General features: G+C 33.7%; 2 protein-coding genes across 7 annotated transcripts; both read left to right on the forward strand.

The window, feature by feature from the left end:
• The first annotated feature begins 1,315 nt into the window (after window positions 1–1,315).
• On the forward strand, window positions 1,316–6,334 carry LOC109810991 (YTH domain-containing protein ECT4). Of its 4 annotated transcripts, none has more exons than XM_020374610.3 (9): window positions 1,316–1,608; window positions 2,237–2,338; window positions 2,591–2,654; window positions 2,763–2,907; window positions 3,001–3,074; window positions 3,148–3,618; window positions 4,164–4,712; window positions 4,845–5,057; window positions 5,527–6,334. In XM_020374610.3, exons 3-9 carry the CDS (start codon window positions 2,607–2,609, stop codon window positions 6,109–6,111), a joined length of 2,085 nt encoding a protein of 694 aa, XP_020230199.1. In that variant the 5' UTR covers window positions 1,316–1,608; window positions 2,237–2,338; window positions 2,591–2,606; the 3' UTR covers window positions 6,112–6,334. The 4 variants fall into 4 exon arrangements, with proteins under 4 accessions (XP_020230199.1, XP_020230198.1, XP_082931950.1 ...); XM_083075823.1 differs by lacking the exon at window positions 1,316–1,608 and adding an exon at window positions 2,061–2,147; XM_020374609.3 differs by lacking the exon at window positions 2,237–2,338.
• Window positions 6,335–8,351: 2,017 nt separating this feature from the next.
• On the forward strand, window positions 8,352–24,663 carry DRM3 (S-adenosyl-L-methionine-dependent methyltransferases superfamily protein). Of its 3 annotated transcripts, none has more exons than XM_029273897.2 (12): window positions 8,352–8,510; window positions 9,319–9,431; window positions 11,636–11,732; window positions 11,870–11,916; window positions 13,255–13,359; window positions 17,735–17,833; window positions 18,997–19,096; window positions 19,683–19,792; window positions 21,438–21,537; window positions 21,774–21,853; window positions 23,156–23,606; window positions 23,695–23,870. In XM_029273897.2, exons 1-12 carry the CDS (start codon window positions 8,372–8,374, stop codon window positions 23,721–23,723), a joined length of 1,470 nt encoding a protein of 489 aa, XP_029129730.1. In that variant the 5' UTR covers window positions 8,352–8,371; the 3' UTR covers window positions 23,724–23,870. The 3 variants fall into 3 exon arrangements, with proteins under 3 accessions (XP_029129730.1, XP_029129729.1, XP_020230208.1); XM_020374619.3 differs by adding an exon at window positions 9,176–9,189 and having other exon boundaries at window positions 8,378–8,510; window positions 23,156–24,663; XM_029273896.2 differs by having other exon boundaries at window positions 8,354–8,510; window positions 23,156–24,663.
• The last annotated feature ends 1,324 nt before the right edge of the window (window positions 24,664–25,987 follow it).

The following is a 25,987-nucleotide window of genomic DNA, read 5'->3' on the forward strand; positions in this document are numbered from 1 at the left end:
GGGCCAGCATAATTGATTATGCTGACCCGTAATCAATTATATGCCACGCATAATCGATTATGCACGTGATGGACAACTACATTTTCAGAAGGGCAACCACGTCTTTCTATCCTTGTCAACGTGGCTTTGTTTGCTTTTCTCCATAATTTATCAAAAACCCTCCATACAGCTCTCCCGCTTTCTTTGTTTTTCTTTTTTCATATTTCACTCGAAACAAACACGTTTCATACATCACTTTTCATCTATAGAAGTAAACAGGGGCTTATTAAATGCTCGTTGAATTTGCATATTTTAAATCTTTGATGCATCAAATCAAAATGGGTAGTTGCGTTTTGCTAGACAAACTTTTTATATTGTGTCAAATTTGACTACCGCTATGCGAAGCAGCTTAACGAACTTGTTCATTGACCTAAAATTACCCGAATATGACAATAAAAAATATAATAAAATACAATGAATAACCCTATAAGGGAGACACCAATACTATTATGATCCATTGCCTCTCCCTTATCTCCAGTGACGTCATTGTCGGTGGAGTAATATACATTATAAGCAACGCATCAATTATTAAAGAAAATGGTGAATAATATATATTTTAACATATTCTTCGATTTTTATGTCGATTTTAAAAGAGAAAAGAGAAAAATATGAGAAATAAAAAAAATAATTTTAAATTTTTATTTTTTAAAATTTTTTCAATCCAAATAAAATATTTTACATAAAACATTTGAAATTCTTAAAAAAAAGAATTAATTCATTATAATTCTCTATGTGATATAAGAAAAAGTATAAAAAATAAAAATATCATGAGAAAATCTATAAACTAGTGTATGAAAGACACTTGATGTCTTCATCTATTATTTTAAAAATAATAAATAAAAAAAATATAATAATAAATAATTATTAAAAATATAGATAATTATAGAATGAAGTTAAAAAAATAATAAAAATATGAAATTTATAAAAGAATAATTATAAAAAAAATACAGATATCAAATCAGATAATTAATAGTATAGATTAAAAAATGGAAACCTCAGTGTTTATTTATGAAGATAAAAAATGTGATAAATGGAGTGTGAGTTTTGGTTGTTGAATTGAGCAGGTCACGGACTGCCACCGTAAGCGTGCGTGCGGAGCAAGCAGTTTAAACGGCGACGTTTTGGCATCTTCTAGTGCAAGCAAGCTTGCTTCCGCGTAAGTAAGTGGCGTTCTCGTTGTATTCGAGTCCAACCAGGGGCATTCCCGTAAATGAAGAAAACCCCATTAAAGAAGGGGTATAAAAAAGAGTAAACGAAATGACGAAACACTTTCGTATCTTAAATAGGTGGGAACCTCTATTTCCACGTCTCTTTCATTTCGCAAACGCACACACTTTCTTTCTTTCTGCTTAATTTTTATTTTTCTTGCACGCACCGAAACCGCCCTTTTCAAAGGCCAAAGGCTCTTCTCTTCTCTCACTGCTAATGGTTAGGGTTTCGTAGGGGCCTCATCGGAATGTTCCAGAACATCCCTCTTTCGCTCTCTGGCCTCGCCAATTCCCTTATACCACGGCGTTTCGTCTTAACCATGTCTTGAATTCTTTTTTTATTCTTTTTTTTTCCCTTCAGGTGAATACTCCCTTCTTTTCTTTCTTTCTTTCGTTCTTTCTTTCTGCTTCTGTGTGTATGTATTATGGAATATTGATTGGTTTGTTAGCTCTTCTATTCGCTGATTGAAGTCGTCTTACTCGAACGCGTGCGAGGTCGAGTGGAGGATAATGATTTTGTCAAGTTGTAGGGACGAGGGTTTTCGGTTTTTTTTTATGGTTATTTCGTGAGTGCTCGATTTCGCGTTCGGGAGTGGGGTTTCGCGTTTTCTAGGTTTAGGGATGGGGCTTCTTTGTTTTTGTAGGGAAATTGGTTGCTTAATTGTTAAGTTATTGAGTTCGTTCGCGATTTGAAGGTCACACAGCGTCGAGGTTTGCGGCAGTTTTTGAAGGTGAACAGTGAGCTGTAAGCTGTAGCTCTTTTCAATTTGTTTGTGTTGTGTTGAAGTATTCGATTATGAGATATGGAAATTTGATTGTGTTTTAGCTCAGCTTGCTGCTATTCTAGTGTGGGAAATGGAGTTTAGTTTCATCTACTGGCACTTCGAAGTGTTGCATAGGGTAGAATATAGATACAGTTGGTATGATTTTCTATTCGCAGCTCAGCTTGATATGATTGGTTATGATGGTGTTTGTGTAAATTGTATCAGGCTAAAGGAGTGCTTGGATAGTAACACTGACAGGGAGTCAGCAACTAATGAAATCCTTTTTCACAAGGATGTGTGTGTATCTGTTACTGTTTTCTTGACGTGGTGGGTTTGTTTGAGTTCTTTTGCCATGACTTTTTTGTAGTTCATTTGTTCTCTGTTTCCCGTTTGTTGTGATTAATGCTATTAATCCTGGAGTTAAAAGTGCATCGCAGTTGTTTTTGCATACTTTAGATGATTTAATATTCTGCTCAGTGTTGACCATTGAAAACCTGGTTTCTTTCTTAGGCCATTTGTCACTTCAATATTTTTTGGATCGTTTGGTTTGCTTATATTTCTTATCGTGGTTGTCTGCAGTGGTGGCAGTTCTGGTATGGAAATGTATGATGTTTCTGAAACTAGAAATGCAGATGCTTATTTGGTAATAATTTTATTGAATTTTTGAAACCTCTATTCTACCCACCCACATGCACACACACACACACATTAGTATGGCAGTAAATTATGTTAATAATTCTTGGATTTTCAGATTGAAGGCACTGATTTAAACTCACATCTACTGAGCCCGAATATTGAACAATTTCAAGTCATGTTTAATGAAGGAGCCCCTGACTTTGTTGTTGATCAGAACTTGTATTATCCTGCCGCCACCAATTATGGGTATTACTGTACAGGTAAAATCAGAATATCAGAATTTAATGTCTTGGCTTTTGGGTTTATGGTATACTGTGTAAGCGTCATACTGACTTGTTATTTATCATGGTTAGGATTTGAATCACCTGGAGAATGGGAGGACCACCATAGGATTTTTGGTGCAGATGGTCCTGATATTCAGTTCACAGTGAGTCTAGTTCTCTAGTGTTTGTTTCATATGTTGGGTTGGCAACTGATATGAATGCTTGTTTCTTTGCCAGGGTGCACAGAATGAAAGTCTTCCATATGTATATTATACACCTAGCTATGGATTTGCACAGTCTCCATACAACCCATATAATCCTTATATTCCTGGTGCAATGATAGGAGTTGATGGTACATTTGGAGGAGCACAGCAATATTATTCCCTCCCCAATTATCAAAACCCTATTTCTTCACCTTATATTCCTCTTGTTGCTCAAGCAGACAATTTCCCTGATAGTTCTGTTGACTCGTTGTTTGATACCAGTGCTTCTGTCAGTAGACCTGATGGAAGAGGTTTAAAACATAAGTTCAATTCAGCTTCTGGTGCCTTTACTAAGAACTCTTCAAAATCATTATCAAATCCCACAAGTTCCTTGGCCAGGATATCAGAAAGGCCGAGAGATAATGCTGGGGTGAAAAAAGATGTGACTAGTGGTAGTGTTTCTGGTCGGGGTTTTCTTAATTTGGCTTCATCACCTGTCCATCAGGTATGAATATTACTCTTTTAAACCTTGAATTTGAGTATGCTTAACCCACTTCTGCTTTTGACATGACATGTACCCAGAAAAATATTGATACTTGATAATTTGATAACGAGTTAAAATTTTCATTCCCTACTCCCTAGATGGTACTATTTTTCTGAAAAGGACACCCTTGGTGGCGATGCCTAGATATGGATCAAGTTTGTGGATTTGGAACTCTTGTGTATTTTGAATCTTTTTGTGATATCAAGTCAGTTTGGTTAAATTTTTCAACAAGCAATTTTAGGAGAATAAGAAAATACAATGAATTCGAGGTAAAAATGAACCAAGGAGAAAGTCCTCTCCTAAGTTAAAAATCAATTTATGTGCCTCAACTTTTTCAGTGGTTCATTCCTCTAACTTTAACATAAGTGGATTTTGATATATGGTCTATGTTTGATAGATTTTACCTCAAATTTAAACTGGATCATTATATTACTGGTTTTGGTGACTTGTTTCAATTATTGGAAGTAGATTTTCTGTTAAACTTATTCTTTTTGTTGGTTTTGTAGGCCAGAACCATTGATGCCTCGGCCCATCCTGTAGATACTATTTCCAACGCAAATGTTTTGTCCCATCATAATCAATTAAAAATGGCTTCCCCTCTGAGTAGAGGATTTTCTGATTACGGATCTAATGCTAATGGACAGTCTGCAGTTGCTAAACTTCGACCAAAGGTTCACATTGGTAAAGGACCGAGTGACATGAGTGGAAGTTCTGATGTTCTGGGTGAGCAAAATCGGGGCCCTAGAATTAGTAGTAGTAAGTCGAAATATCAATTGGCTGGCAAAGCCTATTCAAACAAAGGAGATGGCAATACACAAGAGAACATCATAATTTATACTGATCAATATAACAGGGAGGATTTCTCTGTCAACAATGAAAATGCAAAATTTTTTGTTATAAAATCATACAGTGAAGATGATGTGCATAAAAGCATTAAATATAATGTGTGGTCATCGACACCTCATGGAAACAAGAAGCTGCAGAGTGCTTATGAAGATGCTAGGAGGCTAGCTCCAGTAAAATCTGGAGGCTGCCCTATCTTTCTTTTCTTTTCTGTGAGTTTTCATTATGATGATGCATTCGATGAGTTTTGATTCTTTTTCTTTCTGATCTGCTTTTGTAAACTTTTTGTGCAGCTCCAAATTTCCCTTCTATTGACCATGCTGACTTCTTTTTCCTCAATGTAGGTTAATGCAAGTGGTCAGTTTTGTGGGGTTGCAGAGATGGTTGGGCCTGTTGACTTCAATAAGGACATGGACTTTTGGCAGCAAGATAAATGGAATGGGAGCTTCCCTGTAAGGTGGCACATCATAAAAGATGTGCCAAATGCAAATTTTAGGCACATTATACTTGAGAACAATGAGAACAAACCTGTAACTAATAGCCGAGACACACAAGAGGTATGCATATTGTGTTTTTGCTCAGCAATTCATTTACCAATCTAGAATTGACATGTTTGCCCCACTGCCTATAAGCTGTTAATATTAATGTTTGAGTAAGTTTTTACCTTATTGAAGTACATTGAACTTCTGTGCTCTGTGTAAGAACATTGTTTAAATTAATGAACATAGTATGGCTTTATTAAGGCTTATTGAGTAAGTAGATCCCTATTCCCTACCCATACACATGCTCATGTGTAGATGCATTCGGATTGTCAATTTGTCATACTTCTGTGACTGGATTGAAGTAATCTCAAGTTTGTTTGTTTGTTTGTTTTTTTTTTTTTATTTAATAATTTGGAAGCAGCTGTTGTTTAATTTCTGTTGTTTTGGTTTTGTTACCATCTGTAAATTTTTAACGGGGTGTGTGTTTTTTATCCCTGACTATTTTTTGAAGTATTTTTGACTATCAAACCCCATTCTTGCACAGATAATGTATACTAAAGGTTTGGAAATGCTGAAGATATTCAAAAACCATAGTTTGAAGACATCTTTGCTTGATGACTTTTTGTATTATGAAGACCGTCAGAAGATTATGCAGGAAGAAAAGGCCAAGTTGCTAATTAGAGGTTTTGAAAATCCATTATCGTTACCCACATTGGAAGCCCCTCGGAAGTTGAATTTTGTCATCGACATCCCTCCAGTCGGTGATGAGAAGAATTCAAAGATGGGTGATGAGTTTGATAGCTTAAAACAGACTTTAAGTGGTGGACATATTGTTAGTAGTTCTGAGGTCACCACCACTGCATCCGAGGATGAAAAGGCTGAGAAAGAAGATATTGCTTCTGTCTTAAAGATTGGTTCAGTCACCATTACCCCAAAACAAGTGGAGTCTAAACCATCTGGCATTAGTTTTGATAATAAGGAACCGCTTGATGTTATCACAGTAGGCTCAATGCAAGTCAAAGTTAATGGATTTGCCGAGTCTTCCGGTTTTTTGAAGATTGGGAGTATACCACTTGATCCGAGAACGCTACAGCTGGACGGAGGTACTCGTGTTAAAAATGGATCTTAAAATTTGCTTATAAATATGAAAAAGGAACGTTTTGGATCTTTGGAAAGGATGGATTAATCTCTGCCCGATTGTACCACTGTTGGGAAGTTGGGTTTCTCTTTGATCTTTTTTTACTGCTTTTTTTGTTTGCTACAGATTGATACAAAAGTAATACTGATGTCATGGATCTTTCAAGCGGTGTTGATTCAAAATCTTTTAATGAAGCGTGTTAACCTCTTTTGTATTTCGGCCGTCACCAATCATTAGTACATGTTTGTTTCTTCATTGCAGATTTTCTCTGTAATTGTTATGTTAGTGTTGTTGATTATTGGAATCTGCAACCATTCTGCCTTAGTTTTTTTTGGAATGTGTTTATGTTTGATCTAATTTAAATGAACGAATGTGAGACTGAGTCAACGCATGCTTCGCTTTAAGAATATATATGCAAAAAAATCGTCTGTCTCGGGTTTGTTTCATTTTGTAGGAATAGAATGAAGAAGTCAATTTTGCTTACTTTTCCTTTAGTATGCACAGTTAATATCTGTTGAAGTTTACGGGTAATTGCAGAGTGAAAAATCAAAATATCTAATAAAATAATTAATAAAACAACTTATGCAATTAAAATTCTATAAAATAATTATATCTAATAAATTTTATAATATTAATATATTAATATATAAAATATATACAAGCATCAAACATAATTTCTTTGTACACGAAAAAAAAAATATAAGATAGATGGGTTGAATTACATGTATATAAAAAATTAAGTCCATTGAATTGTGTGCAATATTGCAATGTTAAAGAGTTTGTACGATTGTAAAAAAACTCCAATAATTACTATCATATGTTACCGTGTTTTTTAAAATGTAGAAAATAGTCAAGATGTCATTTTTTTATTTTTAATTTTAGACTTTGTTGAAACATTTTAAAGAAAATATTTTTCAAAATTAAAAGGAAACATATTTACTTTCTTTTAAAATGAAAATAGAAAATAGTGAAACCAAATAAGTCCGTAGGATTCATTTAATTTGAAATTTTTTGTCTTCATTTCAATGAAAAATGAAAAGTGTTAAAAATATGATTGCAACAACTTTAAAAAAATGTTTTCAAAATAAGGTTCAAAATTGAAAAAAAAAATCGTTATTTATTTTTTAAATGATGACATTTTTTTCAAGTGACACTAAAAAAAAAGCTATATATTATGTATTGTCATGTGTACAAAATATTAACGTTGTTAGTCTCAAGTGAACGTAAATGACCATATTACATCTTTTTAAAATTTTAAAAATTGAATTGAATTTTTATAATAGAGTAGAAGAACCAAAACAATTTGATTAAATAAATGAGAGATTAAAAAATAATTTAGTCCAATAATAAAAAAATGCTTTAAAAGAACTAGTGATTAACTTGGTAAAAAAATGAGTTTATGGAGTTGTTAGTTGAAAATATAAATAATACATTATATGTATAATATATTTGTAATTTATGTCATAAAATATTATAGTCTTGTGGTAAAAATTTAATAACTCAAATTGAAGGAGCTAGACTAGAGATCTTTTGGCTAATTTTTTTTTTGAAAAGAATTAGTTTAATTAAATGTACATAGAGAAACATCTTTGAAATGTGTGATTCAAGACAAAAAATTTTTGGGACTAGAATCTCTGAAAGGAGTTTGAATAAACTTATGACAAAGGAGTTTGAAATGATATTAGATGATCTCGATTATTTTGTTACTAGGTTATATACATATCATTAGACTAGATAAATAATGTTATTGATGAGATTGGTTAAACTGGCCAATTCAAGTTAAATTTTAAAACTTTAATAAAGGTTGTCATTAGTATTATTTTTATTATTTTTATATTCAACATAAATGAATTTTAAGACTTTTAAATTAACTTTAAGATAAAAAAAAAATCACACTTTTAACCTACACATTTAATTTTTGAAAAAAATTGGAAGTCTAATATCGAAAACCTCTATCTAGACATGTAAATACTAAGTGGATAAGAATGGTTAGATATTGTATTTGAATATAAATATTAATTGTATTAATTTTAAGTATATAAAATTCTGATGATGCTAAATCACTATATGAAGATATAAAAACAATTTATTTTTATTAATTTCAAACAATTAAAAATTAAATAAAAAAGGCCATGGTCATTAACAGTGTAATATGAAGGAGTGACAAAACTTGTACTATGTAAAATGTATTAGTTAATGTTTTCTTAAAATTTGCAAGCGTTGTTGGAGCAAAGACAAAAGACTAAACGAAATGGGTGTGACCGAGTCAGTTGAGATGGCACGAGATGGGACCCACTTTCAGTTCGCTCTACTTATTGTTACTCTTCTCCGTGCGTGTGTCTCTTATTGTCTGGAGAAGAAGAATCCCAACCTAGCTTCACTCCGATCAGGTATTCTCCATTCGCCTCTTGCATTTGCGTTTCCCACACTCACAGCTTTTCCGTTTATCGGTTTCGCTAAAATGCTAGTTCATGCATGAAACTGAACCGGTCCGGTTCATCAACCGCGATTGCCCCTGGGGTTGGGCTTTTATATTCGACCTGTGATCGCATTTTGCTTATGAGAAATGGCTGAATTTCCAGAACCATTTTCTCTCGACTTGTCTTCTTTTATTATTATTTCACTGAGAGAAACAACCAGAGAAAATGAGATTAAAAATAGGGCCAAGTATGTTTTAACGAGTTAACTGGGATTTATCTGTTAGAAATGCGAATTTTCCATACAATACCTTGATAGTGCTCCATTTTTTCGTTAGTTACCTCGAAACAATTAATTAAAAATTTATAAAAACAAATAAATAGGAAGAATGAACAAATAATTGCGTGAGGACTATAAAGCATGTTGCGGCCTATTGTGAATGTTTCACTCATTGTGTTGCAGCCACTGCAGCGCTGTGTTGTGGATTTTCATGTGATTTACAAAAATAGTGCAATTGGAGTGTGATGCATTTCAAACCATGGTTAATAAAATCTATATGCTAGGGCTACGCCGTTAGTGTTTGTTGAAAATGTTTGATTTCGTTCAGTGTTTGATTTCATATTATATTTTTCTGCAGGTTTAAATTGCAAGGTTTGTGGGACTGGTCTTCTAGATTTCCTATTAATGTTCTACTTCATTATAATTATGCAAGTCATTCCACTAGAAAGTTGAAATAGCTATTGTATTGATGCAATCACAAACTGTTGTTTATATATACAGGTAAAATGGCAGGGGATACTAATAGAAGAGAAGGAAAAACTGTTATGGTTCCAAAAACTGAGGATTTGGATTATGAGTTACCACCTTATACTACCTTTTCAGGGGATGTTGGGGTATGTCTCAATATATACACAACAAATGCTGAGTCTTAAATGCTAACCATCATATCTTGTGATGCATGAACTCTCATTATGCTTGTAGTTCTTTACCATTGTCCGGATGTTAACCTCTGTTTTAAATCCTGGATAGCAGCACGTAGTGGCTGGTCCAGAAACACTATAGTGAGATAGCTGCTATTCTGAATATGTGTATCTATGAGGCCCGGATACTTCAAAAATGGAAAAGTATCAGTATCTCAGTCTGTTCCTATTTTAGATCTCAATATACACAAAACACATGCCGAGTCTTAAATGCTAACAATCATATCTGATGATGCATGAGATCTCATTATGCCCGTAGTTCTATACCATTCTCTGGATGTTAACCTCGGTGTTTTAAATCCCAGATAGTAGCATGTATTGGCTGGCCCAAAAAAACTATAGTGGGATAGCTGCTATTCTGAATATGTGTAATTGTGTGTGTGTGTGTGTGTGTCTATATATATATATATATTAAAAAATTATAAAAAAAATACTCAAAATTCACTAACAATAAAAAGTCATAGATGTCTTGAACAAAACATACAAGTAAATACCAACAAAAGTCAAACACAACTACACAAGTCTTCCTTATCATTTTCACTATAATAGTAGCTGTAGATTTCATTTTTGGAAATTGCAATCTCCAGAACACCCTTCTAATAATTCCTAACTGCTAGTGCAGTTACCCCGTCTGTTCTGGTTGCTATTCAGCCTGCTATTTGGTCTGCTACAGCTGCTACACTAAACCGCTTTGCTACGGTGGCCTGGGGCCACCCTGCTTTGCCACTATAGTGCACTATTTAAGACCCTACTTAACCTTATACCTTCCTGATGTTAAGCTTGGTACATTTAAACAATTATATGAACTTTGGGCTATATTATATGATAAATTCTTGAACTGATTTTTTTCCTTTCAAGAAACTATTCACTGCAAAAGCTTAAACTATTTGGTACAAGGCTAAGATGAATTTTGAATAATATCTCCAACAAATTGTTTCATGGATTAGTCCTTCTGGCTTGACATGTGGGTCCATGACTTCCTTGTGTTAAATTTTATTTAATTTATAAGATTGGGCAAGTAAGTTCAAAATATTGACCATCCTGGTTAGACAGGCACGTAATCCATGTTCAGGGGGTTGACCTATGTATAATTTTGTTTCATAGCTTCAAGAGATTCCAGTGTTATCTACTTCCATGCAAAATGTAAATTAATTGAGTTGACTAAAGCTAATGCTGTATCCGTTTTTCACTCTGATTTCCAATCTCTGCTACTGAGCATGCGTTGAGTTTCTATTTTCTTGTAGGAAATCTTATTCTTAGGTAATCTGATGATGAAACTAAATTAAATTAAAATAAAGGTTTAAATATGTTTTTAGTCCTCATAAAATTAGCAAGTTTTGATTTTAGTCCCTATAAAATTTTTCTTTTATTTTTCATCCTTATAAAACTAAAACTATTGTTTTTAGTCCTTATTTTTATGTGGTCATTTTTTAACTACTTTTTATTTATTAAAAAATTAAGTAATTATCTTAAATATTACCTACAATCATTACTGATATCATATCAATATTTAACACTTCTAAAAAAAATTATCGGTTCTTAAATAAATGTTATTTATCCGCTTTAAAATGACTATTAGGGACTAAAAATATTTAGTTTAGATTTTAGAGGGATGAATACCAAAGAAAAATATTTTACAGGGATCAAAATTAAAATTTACTCATTTTATGAGGACCAAAAACAATGTTTATAAATTTTAGAAGGATGAAAAATAAATAAAAAAATTTTAGAGGGACCAAAATCAAAATCATCAATTTTATAGGGACTAAAAAATATTTGTCTAAAATAAAATCTTTAAAAAATATCCATGCAATGACAATGTATATCCATCTTAGTACTGTGTGAGAGGGATAATTTAATTTTTGTATGTGAGATTATGAATGATTCGAAAGTCTTTATTTATTGTGTTTGTTTGCTTTAACCCTATCGTGCCAGATTTATGAATTCTTTCTGTTTACAATTCTGTAAATGCATTGTAACTTGACAATACATTATTTCTACTTGTTCACAATGTATAAATTATAATAGCATAACATACATAAAAAATAATTGTTTTCATTAAAGTTTCTCTTTTCTTTGTCTGCTTTTGTTTAACTTCTTCTCTTCATAATTACCAGCTCAATGTTGCAAGTTCATCTGGAGGAAAACTACGAGCATTCTTTATTGGAATGGGATTCCTACCATGCCTTGTTGATAAAGTGATAGAGGAGAATGGTACATTTTGTGGGAGCTGGATGCTTATGTCACATTGTCATGTGCTAAATGCATGGCACTTTTTATGAATTTCTGAGATATTTCACTTTTCCATTTGAAGTATTATGGTTCTGTTTGGTTTTCTTTGAAATTTACAGGTGAAGAAAATTCTGAAACTTTATTAGAAGCTCTCTTGAGATATTCTGTAAGTTGACCAAAATATATGTTATAGTTTGTTTTTATTGTTGGTACCCTTGGGATTAGGATTCAGAAAGTTTATATTTATTTACTTTTAAAATTTATAAATAATGATAAAAGATGAACGATGTTCTGTATGTTCATTGAGATGAGAAATGTTAATTTGTACAGACAGATACCTATATACATGAAGGATTCAAATTATCATTTTATAAGCATAGTCCTTGAATTGCATATTGCTTGTACAAAGTAGAAAAATGTAAAAAAATAAGAAGCTAATTTGTTTTTTACCTGCAATGTTTTTTGCTCTGTATAAATTTCCTTACAGAAGACACAAATATGTGACTTGGTAGTCATGGATTCTAGTGCGGCTCTCTGGACCTCCACAGTAGTCAGAACCTTGTTTACCAAGCAACTTTTATTTTTATTTTTATTTTTATTTTTATAAATATTATTCTTAAATTATGTCATTTATTAGGCTTCTAGTGCAATGTTATACTAGCAATTTAATTAAATAAAAAATATCCATTTGCTTTCCCATGTAAGTTTTTATTACACCAGTTGTGTGATATTGAATGGGTATGAACACCTTAATTTGTGATATTTGTCCAATAAGAACATTAATGGATTAGAATTTGAATTTCTGCACTATAGAATTAGGAGTTTGGGTAGGATAAATGTAGATATTTGTAAATAATGATAAATGTTACTTTCTATTTTTAGGGATGCAGATAACTAACTCCTTACTTAATTCATGCCCTATCTCTTTATGTAAGAGAGGACATTGTATTCTATTTTTTCATATCAGTTAAAAAAGTATATTGTTTTCTTTCAAGCTAGGTACTATAGTCAACTTAGTGCTATTTTGTAAATGCATCAAGTAATCCTTCAATATCAGATGCCATTGTATTGGTCCTTATACAGATGAAAGCAATGACATTAATTGTCATTGAAGGACCAAGTTGATGCTACTTATAAATGGAGCCCTAATGTGATATTGATTAATCTTTAGAGGACCAAAATGAACATATACTTTAATATATCATGTGTTCTTGATTCCCCCTTCACTATATTTTATATCGGTGAATAGAGGACGGATCATGTTTTTTTTTTGTCAATTTGCATTAGTAGATAGTAAGCACTTTATAAGGAATAAATATATTTTGTGGGGAGTTGGAACAGGGATAAATTCTGCTTCATTATATGATTTTTTGAATGGTTATAAACTTCTAAAAATACTCAACAGCTGTGTTTACTCCCTTCATATGTTAATACTGTTGCCAATATGCTCTCTAAACTTTGGACTTAATATTCTTATCGGTGACTATTATTTCCTATTGATCAGGCTAATAAATCCAACTGTGACTCATTTGATTCTTTGGGTGGTTCTCACAATACAAACAGGGGTACAAGTGCCCCAAATTTCTATCCTGGTGGCCACTCAAAAGAGGTAACTTGGTGCCTTCTATCACCCCTCCACCCAAATTTTAAACCTTTCAGGCTAAAATTTTTAATTATATAATTCTATTTACTGACTGTATGGGTCAAACTTTAAAGGTATAATGAGAATTTTATATTTTTTAGTTGATTAATTTATTGAAGTGTTGACTATCCTTCTCTTTCCTACTGCTAGAAAATTAAGGACATATCTTGCCAAATGACTTATTTTAAGTAATGGCAGTGATCTTTTTTTTCTCCTGGAGTTAGAATTTGGGATGGTAAGGTGCTCAATGCAACATATTCCTGTTTGCATTATCTGAATTATTTTGTCAGAGAGAACTATTAGATATTTCAAGTGATTGAATGATGGGATAACAATAAAGTTCTAAATTCTTTATTGGCTTGAAGTTTTAGCTTATACCTGGCCTTTTTCCATGCTGCTTCTAAATTTATTTACTATCTCTTGATATACTTTCTTTTTTCTGTTCCATCTGGTAAAGGCACTGTTTGTGCACCAACCCTATTGATGGGTAATCAATTACACCTCAATGTCTTGCAGAGATCCCCTTCCCCTCTACAACAGTGGCAGCAAGTTCAGATTTGCTACAGAATAAAATTCTAAATTTTTTTAGCGTGACCTGTGTTTACATCTACACAAATAGATATATATTGTTTTATAAGAAAGTTGAAATGCATTGATAATATAATATAAAATTGGTTGAAAATGCATTAATAATGTGCCTCAAGTACTCCACCTTGTTGGCCGCAGATGTGCACTTCTCTTTACAGAATAATGATTTCTTCTCTAGATTAGCAACACTACCTTCAAATGCTTCACAATTAGAGTTCAATGCAAGATAGAGAAATCATAACTGAAACATAACTGAATTGTCATGATTCTGTTATGTCTGTTACAAAGGGAAGACTATATATAGACAGACCTCTAGGAACAATGAGCCCAAGCCCATAAACAAGAGAAAGAGAAAAAAACAGAGAGCTATATAATAGAAAACTATAAACCTATACATGTTTCTCTAATAATTTTCAATGGAGGGACTATAAATCGAAATATCATCAAAGAAGGCTAGCACAAATCTTCTGAGATGAGTTTTGAAAATGCTGTTCATGGCCCCTTGAAAAGATGCAGGAGCATTGGTTAAGTCAAATGGAATGACCAACCATTGTTGAGTTGCAATGTGGTCTGAATTCTGCTATGTTGCAGATTTTGGAAATACAATTTGTATTTATCTTAATACCCTAATTTTTAGGATTTTTTCTGTATAGGATAATAGCTTAATCTTTTTTTTTATCTTATTTTAATTTTATCTTATCTTAATTTTAGCTTATCTTTTCCTCATCTTTAGCACTATGTTGCAGTTGGATCTATATATTTGTGTACCCCTTTTACAGCATGAATAAATCAGAGAACACAGTTTTTCATATCTTTTTCTCTGATCTCATGTTGGTATCAAAGCCTATCTTAGTGGCTGTTGTTTTGCTCATTGGACTATTTTTTCTTGTTATCAGACCATTCATTGATGTCTAGTCTTCCAATTTTATGTTCGAGATGATTAGTTCCAAATCCGAGGGATGTGTGTTGGATATTTCATATTGTCTAGTGATATGGTCAAATAGCATGATATAGGAGATTGAGAAGGCTGTTAATCAATAGACACAAACAGAATTAACCCAGCATATAGAAGTGAACTTGTGTTTTTGATAAAATTCTGAAGAAGTATTCTTGGTACAAAGGCAAATGAAATATTAAAATGACTACAATGGTTGAAGGGAGTCTCCTTGCAGAAATGAACAATGAAATGGTACTCTGATAGGTCAGTTAGTAGTTATGTTAGTAATTTGTTAATCAAACAAATACAAGGGGTTATGTTCGGAAGAAGGGGCCTGGAATTGATGAGGCCAATTGAAGGTGGGTTTATGTTAGCAGACCAGTAGCTGTAGCTGGATGTAAATAGGAAGAAGGGTTGAAAGGGATTTTTCTTTTGGTCTATTTATGAGAGAATTGGGGCCTTTGGGCACCTGGAGGTGTAGACCCTCGAAGCTCTGTGATCATATGTAATCAGGGAAATTTCTCCATTTTTTTTAATAATTCTGGCCCAATTTTTATCAACTGGTATCAGTGCTATGGTCTTGGAGCTTTGGGGAAGTTGTTTTGAAAGTGCATCAAAGACTGATTTCCATATTAGATAGAAGGGAGGCCTATTGGTGTCTGATCAAGGTAGAGAAGTATTTTGTGGCCAATCTATTTCATAAAGATGTGAAACTATTGTTGGTTATGGGGCATTGGAAGGAGAGACTCTCAAATGGCAGCCATGGGTTTCTTCTTGCAAGGAGATCAAGTGGCATGCAACCTGGTGTACTTTTCAGAACGCAGTGCTCTAGACATTCCAAACTTAAGTTTGAGTCTCTATAAGATTCAGAAACTGGGGACCAAGAACCAGTGGAGCAGAAGGCTGAAGCTGATATTGAAAGGATCAAGAAAACATAAAAAATGAACAATGGGAGAGAGCAGAACCAGTGGTTCAAGGGCTAGTAACAAATACTAGAAAGCTACAAAAATTGGTAGAAACCCAAAAACGCATTCTGGACACAGAATCAAAAAAAAAAAAAGCAAAAATAAAGTTCTTGAGATCAAGAATTACCGCAGCAGAGCTGACAGAGATGAGTCTATTTTTTGGGTTGTGAAGGGGAGGCAAAATTTGACCGAAGCCCTATGTTTGACTTTGACCCTAGGGAGAGCCAAGGAATGAACTGGGGTCAATAGTGGAGGTTATGCGTTTGGGTAGTACCATCAACCTACCACAGAAGCACAATGAGGTGGAGGGTCTTTATAATCCTCAGCTGCAACCATGTGCAGTAGTTCCGATTGCCATAGAGGCATGGGATCTTCTCAGTTTAATTTTAAATGCTCCGATGTGCTGTTTCATGGCCAAAAGTACTGCAGAAAACAGAGCACTGAAATAGCATGGGGGTGTTTGCATGTTTGTGTTTGACTCAGGAGGATTCAAAGTTCATTTTGGGCTGCAGTGGTCTGGTTGGCTTGGACATCCTACTTCAAAGAACTAGCACAGCGAAGGGAATTAATTTCAGCAGCAATAAGTTGTTCACCTTGAGGACAGGGTGAATGTTCAAGGGGGATAGTATTGATGGGTCAATTAGTAGTCATGTTAGTAATTCATTAGTCAAACAAATACAAGGGGTTATGTTAGAAATAATAAGGGGAATGGACTGCAATTGATTAGGCCCATTGAGGGTGGGTTTATTTTAGCAGATTAGAATTTGTATATAAAGAAGGGCTAGGAGGGATTTTCTCTGGTCTATTTGTGAGAAATTGGGGTCTATGAGCATTGGGTGATGCAAACCCTGAAAGTTCTGCAAGTTAAGTAGTTTTCGTTCTGTAGTCCTGATACAGTTTCAATCATACTCTCACTAATGAGAATACCCCCTACTGAGATGAGATTTGCTGCTCAAGAATCTGTCCTCTAAATACATCTTTTATCTCTCTCCTTCTATGATTCCCACATCTCCCTCCTCCACTTCCCTATTGCCAGCTGTCATTTCTGTTACTTCATCCTTTCCCATTTTTCTTTCTTCCAAATGTTTTGCCACCTGTCTGTTTTTCCTCACATATACCCACAGGCTGTGTTCCTTAGGCCCAATGTTCACATTTCCCCCTCCTATCATAAACTCCCTTTCTGTCCCTCCTTATATAAACGTTCACAATGGGCCTATCAAACTCATTGGAGAAGGGCAACAAAAAGATAGGTCAGACCAAAGATGCGAGAATTTCTGAAGTTCATCTGAGATTTCATTCTTGCTGTCACTAGAATGCTACAATGCCATTGGTATGGTAGCCACAATTATAAAACTGTGACACTAATAATGCTTTTGTAAGTTGTTTTCCCCCAATCCCTCCACCATAATCAATCACCGCAGCAATTCAATAGCACTGATTGCTAATATATGAATCTGCAAATTGTTGCCAAACAAAGGATCCTCAGAATTGTGCATGCTCATTCCAAATTGTGTCATTTGCTTCTTTAGATACTGCTGCTCCCAAGCCATATTTGACTTCTGCAGATGTTTGTGTGTGGGAATTTATTTTAGATTTTTAGTTTAAATTCATTTTAAGGTGTTCACCAACATTCAATTGAACTTGACTGTAAATGTCAAGGTGCTTTAATGAGCCAGGAGCAAGAATAGGATAATTATCTTGCTGTTTCTATTTATCCACATTATTTATTGTTTTATTATTTGAAGAGTCCAGTTAACTTTCAAAGTATGTTCACTTTTTAAAGGGTTAACTCTTTAAAATGGTTTATGTAAAACTTTTAACTGCCTTTTCATTTTTCTTTGTAATTATATAGGCTCTTCAAAATTCAAATTCACTGTCGTCTGATTCTCTGGATAGTTTATTTGATGATAAGGATCCTCCAGAGATTTCCAATGTCAATCAAGCGAAAGAGGTACTTGCTTCTTATTCCTCAGAAAACATAACGGTTTATTACAAAATTTAGTCAGAGCATATTGTGGTAGGGATGGTTTGAGTGTTTGATCTTGAATATTTGAATTGAGCCAAATGGCATCATCTGATTCTTGTGGCCAACCTCACCTAGTCCGATAAGGCTTTTGTTGTTGTTGTTGCTATTGCTTTATTGCACATTATTAATCCTTGGCTTGTCACTTATTTGTGCTAGTTGTAATCTGCAACTGTATGTTGGTTTAATCTTTTTAATGTTCATATATTCATATGTTATCCCTATTTCCAAATTGATATTTTCTTTCAAATAATTGCTTTTCAGATTTTCTTGCATCTTATTCTCAACCTTTAAAACTGATTGCATAATTTTTAAAAAGGTGTGGCCTGTTTGTGCATCATTTAAAGTTGTGGTCACCCATTTGTTGCATACACCATACCAACAATGAATGCACCCAGCAACAAAGCAGTAGGGGATGATGAATAAATGAAGCATGTGTAGCGTATGGGGAGAGGCAGAGAATGGATCAAACAAAGGCTTTCCTTTTAAAAATTGTGTTATATTGGAGGGGGAAGATGGATTGTTTCCCTCTCCCTTTGCACAATATTTCAAAGATAAAATTAAAAAGCTATTTGTTTTAGGGTTTTTCTGAACCAGGTCACACACAACCTTTTCTGAACCAGGTCACACACAACCTGATTTAGTTACATTTTGCCCCAGTTGTGGAGAGAATCATGCAATTCAACCGATTCTGAGAAATATAGATGATTTATAGTGCGATGCAGCACCAAAGAGATTCACTGTTGAGCTGTATTGCTGGAACTTGAATCAGATCGAATTGCAATCCACAGGATTCTGATAAGATTGGTTTGGCACCTGTTTGTTGTATATACGATATGCATCATCTGAAGATGTGGTCACTGGTTTTTCACATGTATTACTGGCATTTCATACATTTGCTTTTTCTGCCTAGGGTGACAATTGAATATGCGTGATGATGTATTTCAGCTTTCCGTTGTTGACCTTGACAATTTAGTCTCTTTCTTGTTCTTGGTAGTAGGGTTTTCTTTCTAGTTTCAACATTTTCCTTAATATAGCATATGTTTTGTCCAATTCAATTTGATTCTTGTTTGACAAAATCTCTCTTGCAGGAGCCTGATGAACTTAGTGGAGTCATTGATGATAGAAGAGGTTCCTTACTGATGATGAATTTCTCTGCAGAGGAAGTTGATTTCGCAATTCACAAGCTTGGTATGATAATGCACATTTATCTGTACTGTTGCTTTCTGTATACTTTCTGTTTCTGGTTGTATTTGGGCCATAATTATTTTCGCACCAGTTCTTGTCATGATTGACCGCCAAACATATGTTTATAGGTCTTCTTGAGTAGCCAGAGAAGTAGGGCAGGACTTCAATAGGCATGTGCTTGAATTATTAATTCATGCCTGCATAGTTGGATGTGCTAGCAAAACCCGGACAAATTACATGAACAAAAGGCTCTTGTTAAGCATGTATTGAATTGTTGTGTCTAGACTTGTGGGGGAATATTCTACATAATTTGTCCTCTGTTTGATAATTAACTTTTTAGGTTGGCCCAAACCCAACAAACATTGGTCTCTTGATAGATATGAAAACAATACTAACTATGAATAATTTGAGCAAGTTTTTGAATATGTCTGGTTGTAGAGTTTTTTCATATGAGTGCTTTCAGTTATTATCTGAGATCTAATTAACTTCTTGGCATAATATGTATACTTATACAGATATATGTTCATATCTACGTTTGTCAATTACTGGCAACAATAATGATTTCTTGATTCATATTGTTTAATTACAGGTAATGAAGCATCAATTCCTGAGCTAGTGGACTTCATCTTTGCTGTGCAGATTGCAAAAAAATTGAAAAAGGAACCAGATGATATCACCTATTATGCCAAAGGAAATGAGGTTTGATCTTCAACCCATTTAATGAGATTTTTTTAGGAGATAAATACAGTGGTTCTTCTAGTAATTTTTTTTAAGTTAACCCTCAACTTGATTATCCATTAGACAAAATAATATTGGCCATGTTGCTACATGTTGTGAACTTGTGATAGAACTGGTTTCAAGAAAGAAGAAAAGAGCTGAATCAGGAACTAGTTTTATTGAAGAATTGAAAGAATACAGAGGTTTATTTGAGAGTACCTGACTCTCCCACTCCAAGAATGATCAATGTACAAGATACCCCAAACAACTGCTAAACTTCCCTTTACATCTTCTCCTAACTTCCTGACTACAGCTGTCAAACATTCAGCCACTTTGGGCTGGGGTCCTCTTGACATGCTTATTTCTCCTAACATAGACCTTCTTAATAGGGGGTTGTTGCCTATCAACTAAATTCGTGAGAGAAAAAAGACAATGCAAATAAATGAGCAAGACATTATCAAGGGAACATGGCTATTGACTCTACTTGCTTTTCTGAAGACTGGATGTGATTCTAATGTCATATAGTTCCCCTGTAGTGGAAAATACATTTTCTTTTGTGAATACTCTCTATATTGGTGATTAATTTCTTTTGCACGTGCCTTTTCATGTCATGTGAACTAGCCATTGCTATAGTTTGAAATGAGTAGGAGCTTGATCCATTTGGAATATAGATTATTTGGGATTTCCAGAGAATTTTGGCTGGCCACAATTTGAGTAGTTTTAGAGGGGTTTGACCGGAGTAAGGAGTGCAAAGTTTTGGAGTATTGTGCCCTGCATGTTGTATTCATAGATTGTCTTGGGAAATAAAGGAGAAGTTTTTAACATAGGTTTATTGTGGGGCAGGTTGTACTCATAGATTGTCTTATGTTTAGCTATTGATGTTTTTATATTTAGAAAGGATAGGAAGGTACAAAAAGTGGATAATATTTTTTCTCAAAAACTAAAGATGATACTACAAAAATAAATGGGAAAAAAAATCAAGATGCATGCAACACAGCATGCCGATCTCTGAAGATATAACAAAGACATCCCCTGAAAAGACTATGAGCAGAACATCATAAAGAAGCTAGAAAAACTCTTCAATCCCAAATGAACTCAATAGAAAACTGCTGTCGCAAGAAGATTCTAGCACTTCTTTCCAACCAAATACACCGAATAACTGCAGCCTGAAAACAACAACAAAGCTTTTTGGGCATCTTTGCTATTACCAAATCATCTTAAATTAACATGTAAGAACTTCTGAAGGTCCTTGGGACAAATCCAGTGTAAAACATGAAACACGTTATTCCAGAGATAAAAAGCTGATGGGCAATGCAAGATCAAATGAGAACCTACTCAGATAGTTTTATTATACTTATTTATTGATGAGATTTTTAGAAGATTCAGCTCAGGATTTCTATCAGGTGTTTCCTTAGCAGATATGAGGAAAATTCAGAAAGATTTATTATACATTTTGTATTAATGAGTTATTCCCCTTTTTTCTTAGGTTTAATTTAGATGAACTTAGTTTTATACTCTTTCTTTGTATTCTATCTCCCATCTGGAAATATTCCTTCTTATTATGTAAATTTATGAATTTTATTATGTCTATATTATGCATCTAATTTTGTTACTTGTGGGATCACAGGTCAGCAATGAAAAACTATTTGGAATTATGGCAAAAACACTTCAATTGTTTGAAATGGGCTTCTCTGAGAATGAAGTATCATCAGCAATTGATAAATTAGGTGAGTCTTTGTGAAAGCTGATATTTTTTGAACAATGGAGCGTGAGCTTAGGTTTGCAGTCTTGCCTTTGAGAGTATTTATCTTTTTAGAGTATTTATCAATAGAACATAATTCATATCATTGCCTTTTATAATTCTGGAAAATGATATATATTCCTTTCCATTCATGTCCTATATAAGGACTTGGGTTTGCTAGTTAGTCTCTACATCTTTAGCTTATCAATTGGTTGTTTTCAGGTCCAGAGGCTCCAATTTCAGAGCTTGCAAACTTTATTTTTGCAGAACAAAATGGGATCGATTATGTGATGGAATACAAGGTTAGACTTTTTACTTTATATTTCAGATTATATGTTCTATCTTTTCTTTTGTAATTTAGCTTGTGTTTATATATAATAATAAACTAGATTTCACATTCACAATAATGAACATTGCTTCATAAGGTCATATTTTCATTTTATTTTTAATTTACACTTTATCTGTGTAAATGAAGCTGTGGCAAGTGGCAAGTGACAAGTATATGCACTGTCTGTGTGTTGAAATGAGCTCCTATGGGAGTTTAGGAGCTTGTAAAACTGAAACAAAATAGTGAAAAGTTAACTAACTGGTAAAGCAACAGATGCAGTGAAACTTGAAGGAAATAACTGAAAAGGATAACTATTGAGAAGCTTCACTTACATTTTCCATAGTCCTGCACTTTTACAACTAGTCAATGACATGGAACCACATGGAACAGGAGTAATGTTCTGAGCTACTTCACATCGCTGGTGCCTTCTTCAGGGTCTCAGTACCTTAATTACTTGGATAACAAACCCTACAACAGCTTAGAAATAGGTTAACGAAGGAATTGATTGGTAAATCGTTAGCTGCTCTTAGAAATCCTACATCAAATAACTGGTAGCATCCACCATTATTTTCCCATATCAAATTCAATTAAAAGCTGTTTTTATCTATTCCATTTTTTTTTAATAAATATCTAATATCTAATTATGAATTTAACCCAAATGACAGTAACAGGAAAATACCTAAGTTTTAATCTTGTTAATGTCCTTAATATTTGGTACATATTATATAATCTTTGTTAAACGTTAAATCTTCAATTATCATTGTTGATCATTCATGACACGGAAAAGTGTATTATGGTTAATTAATCATTCCCAAAAAATGTTATTTTTCATAATGAACATTAGTATTTATGTTTATTTGACATTGTTGTTTGGAATTTGGACTTAATATTAATATGTAATCTGATAGTAAAAAATATTAAGTTACTAGTTACTAAACTAATTTAACATACTATTTATAAATATTTATGTGAATATGTAGCTAATATCCAAAATTCATGAAAAATATTATCGGGTGCTGACTATAAGAATAGTATAAAAAAAAATACAGAAAATATTTCAAATTTTTGAATAATTGAATCTGCTTTTCAATGTATTTTATGTTATTTAAATCTAGTATGACATGTATAAAATCAACAATAATCTAAGAAACCTATTAAATAAAGTTAGGGTCACGTGTGGTTTGTTCCAGATAAAATTGTATTGTGCAAGTCATTCTTGACTACTAGTAAGTTGTAATTAGTCAGGTGTTTACTTAGTGATATTTTTCTCGTGTAGTTTCCCACCACTTCTGCTTATTCTGTGGGGATCAAAGATGAACCAGAAATGGATTTATATGGTACAGCAGAAGTGAAACCTGAGAATTTTAGCCATGAACCTTCACAATCATATCAGGTCAACTTAGAAGAAACTTACAATGATAATAGGGTGAAGGAAGAAGAGTGTATTGATGAGTTTCCCAGCACTGTTTCTGACCAATATATGGATTTTGTGGAGAATGATAGAGGTAAAAGGCCTAAGTATGAACATGATGATTCAATCTCTTGTCTTGATCCTTGTTGGGTGGAAGAAAGGGTAGATGCTGTTGTTGCAGAAATATCAAAACGTCCTAAACCAAATCCATCCAGGTGTCTTAGCAGTGTAGCAGCAAAGCCACCATTTTTCTTATTTGGGAATGTTTCAAACATATCCTATGATTCATGGTCAAAGATGTCTCAGTTTTTATATGGTATTGAACCTGAATTTGTGAATGCTCAGTTATTTTCTGCTTTAGATAGAATAGAAGGTTATATACACAATCTTCCGGTTGAAAACAGGTTCCACATCCTTCCAAAACCACCTATGACTATCGAAGATGCAATACCGCGGACAAAGAAATGGTGGCCACCTTGGGATTCAAGGAAGCAATTAAGCAACATATATTGTGAAACTAGTGGAATAGCCCAAACTTGCGATAGACTAGGAAATATTCTTGCTGATTCTGGTGGAGTGCTCACATCTGGACTTCAGAAGGACATTCATCGTTATTGCCGTGGATTAAATCTTCTGTGGATTGGTAAATACAAACTGGGACCTGTAGAGCCTGAACAGTTGGAGCTCATTTTAGGCTACCCTGTGAATCACACTCGTGCTGCCGAGGGCAATTTGACTGAAAGACTTAAATCCCTAAAATACAGCTTTCAGACAGACACATTGGGGTATCATCTTTCTGTGTTAAAGCCCATCTTCCCTCATGGATTGACAATGTTATCACTTTTTAGTGGTCTTGGTGGGGCAGAAATTGCCCTACATCGCCTTGATATTAAAATAAAAGCTGTTGTCTCAATTGAAACTTCTGATGCAAAAAGGAAGATTCTTGATAGGTGGTGGCGTCATTCTGGACAAAGTGGGACTTTGGTTCAAATCGAAGATGCTCAAAAGCTGACTAGTAAAAAACTTGAGAGTCTTATCAGTAAATTTGGTGGTTTTGACCTGGTCATTTATCAGAACCCATGCTCTTACTCAGGTTCCAAGCTTCAAGCCGGTGGAGGTCTCTCAGCTCTTGATTTTTCGGTGTTTTGTGAATGTGTACGGGTCTTGCAACGTGTAAGAGCTATGTGTCAAAGGAAGTGAGTGAAGTGACTTGCTCGAATGTTCTTGTAAAAAATTGTGTCATTCGATGTCTTTGGTGACTTGCTCTGTTCTTATCTGAACATTTTACTTAGCTGGCTGTGTGAAATTTTCAGTGCAGTAGAATTAACTTTCTTTTTTAATTTTCATTGCAGTCAATAAAAACTGTTCATACATGTAAATGCATTGGTAGGGTTATTCAAAAATGCATTGGTAGGCATTCCGGATTATTATTTCTCGAATTATACACCGAACTATTCCATGAAATTATGAATATTGGCCCATTTAATTTATAAAATTAAGAATGTTTTTGTCTTTGAAATTGGTAAACATAGATGATTTTGGTCTTTATTTTTGTCATTTAGGAAATTATGTCTTGAGCAATTTTAAAAACTGAAATTATCTTTTACTGATTTTAGGAAACAAAAAGGATTTTTATGTTTTCTTTTATAATTTTAAGAATTAAATTGATGGATGCTTATGATTTTAGAAATTAATTAAATGTATTATTCTTAGTTGTCAATGCTGACCCAGAAATAAAAAATGTCAGCAATTCTTCATAAACAAATGTCTAAAGAAATATTATTTTATAAAATGAGAGTTTGGAATCCATTGATTATAGGTTCTTGCATTGCATAACATCCCTAGACAGATTATTTATTTTTTTGTTTTCGATATTAACACATTTATGTGATTCGTGGGTGTTCAAATGAATGAGATGGCCGGCATCAAAACAAGTAACTATTGGACTGTTTCCAAATAACTATTGGACTGTTCCACAGTGCGATGGACAAAATCTCACCACATAGTCCAATTTAGTCGGACTAAGATTATAAAATTGTAATACCTTGCTGAGAGACAATTAAATGTAAAGTGTCCGTCAGATTTTACATTCAAATGACAAAATTATACTCGGGTTACATAATACATACATATTATATTGGTATATAAATAAATTAGGTTAAAATCCTATTTTGGTCCCTTATAATCTTTTTGGTTTTAATTTAGTCCCTCATTAATTTTTTGTCTCAATTTGGTCCCAAATTAATTAATTGGTTTTAATTTAGTCCTAAATTAATTAATTGGTTTCAATGTGGGACTTTCCGTCCAAATTGCTTTAACGGTGTTAACTTTTGGCCACGTGGACGCCACGTAGATGCATACGTGGCATCTACGTGGATGAGAATTTTTTTGAAAACACCTGGACCCAGAACGGCCCGTTCTGAAACCGGAACGGACCGTTCTAGTTGCAAAATTAAAACACCACCAGTGAAGCAGAATGGGACGTTCTGAAATCAGAACGGGCCGTTCTGCTTTCAAAACGGGCCGTTCTGAAATCAGAACGGGCCGTTCTGAACCAGAACGGCCCGTTCCAGAGCTGTGAATAAAATATTTTTTACTTAATTGTGTTTTTGATATTATAATTATGCAATTTTGATCTCTAAGGTTTTAATTGAGTAATTTCAGTCCTTAAAAGATTATAATTGTGTAATTTTAGTC

Source organism: Cajanus cajan, chromosome 5 (assembly GCF_000230855.2).
Source record: "Cajanus cajan strain Asha chromosome 5, NIPB_CcT2T_4, whole genome shotgun sequence".
Taxonomy (NCBI): Eukaryota; Viridiplantae; Streptophyta; class Magnoliopsida; order Fabales; family Fabaceae; genus Cajanus; species Cajanus cajan.

What these genes read in the sequence shown, in the direction of transcription:
- LOC109810991 (XM_020374610.3), top strand. Translation starts at nt 2,607, where the DNA reads ATGGAAATGTATGATGTTTCTGAAACTAGAAATGCAGATGCTTATTTG. An exon ending in CTATCTTTCTTTTCTTTTCT is followed by an intron (nt 4,713 to 4,844) that starts GTGAGTTTTCAT and finishes TCCTCAATGTAG; the next exon opens with GTTAATGCAAGTGGTCAGTT. An exon ending in ATAGCCGAGACACACAAGAG is followed by an intron (nt 5,058 to 5,526) that starts GTATGCATATTG and finishes ATTCTTGCACAG; the next exon opens with ATAATGTATACTAAAGGTTT.
- DRM3 (XM_029273896.2), top strand. Translation starts at nt 8,372, where the DNA reads ATGGGTGTGACCGAGTCAGTTGAGATGGCACGAGATGGGACCCACTTT. An exon ending in ATTATGCCAAAGGAAATGAG is followed by an intron (nt 19,793 to 21,437) that starts GTTTGATCTTCA and finishes GTGGGATCACAG; the next exon opens with GTCAGCAATGAAAAACTATT. An exon ending in ATTATGTGATGGAATACAAG is followed by an intron (nt 21,854 to 23,155) that starts GTTAGACTTTTT and finishes TTTCTCGTGTAG; the next exon opens with TTTCCCACCACTTCTGCTTA.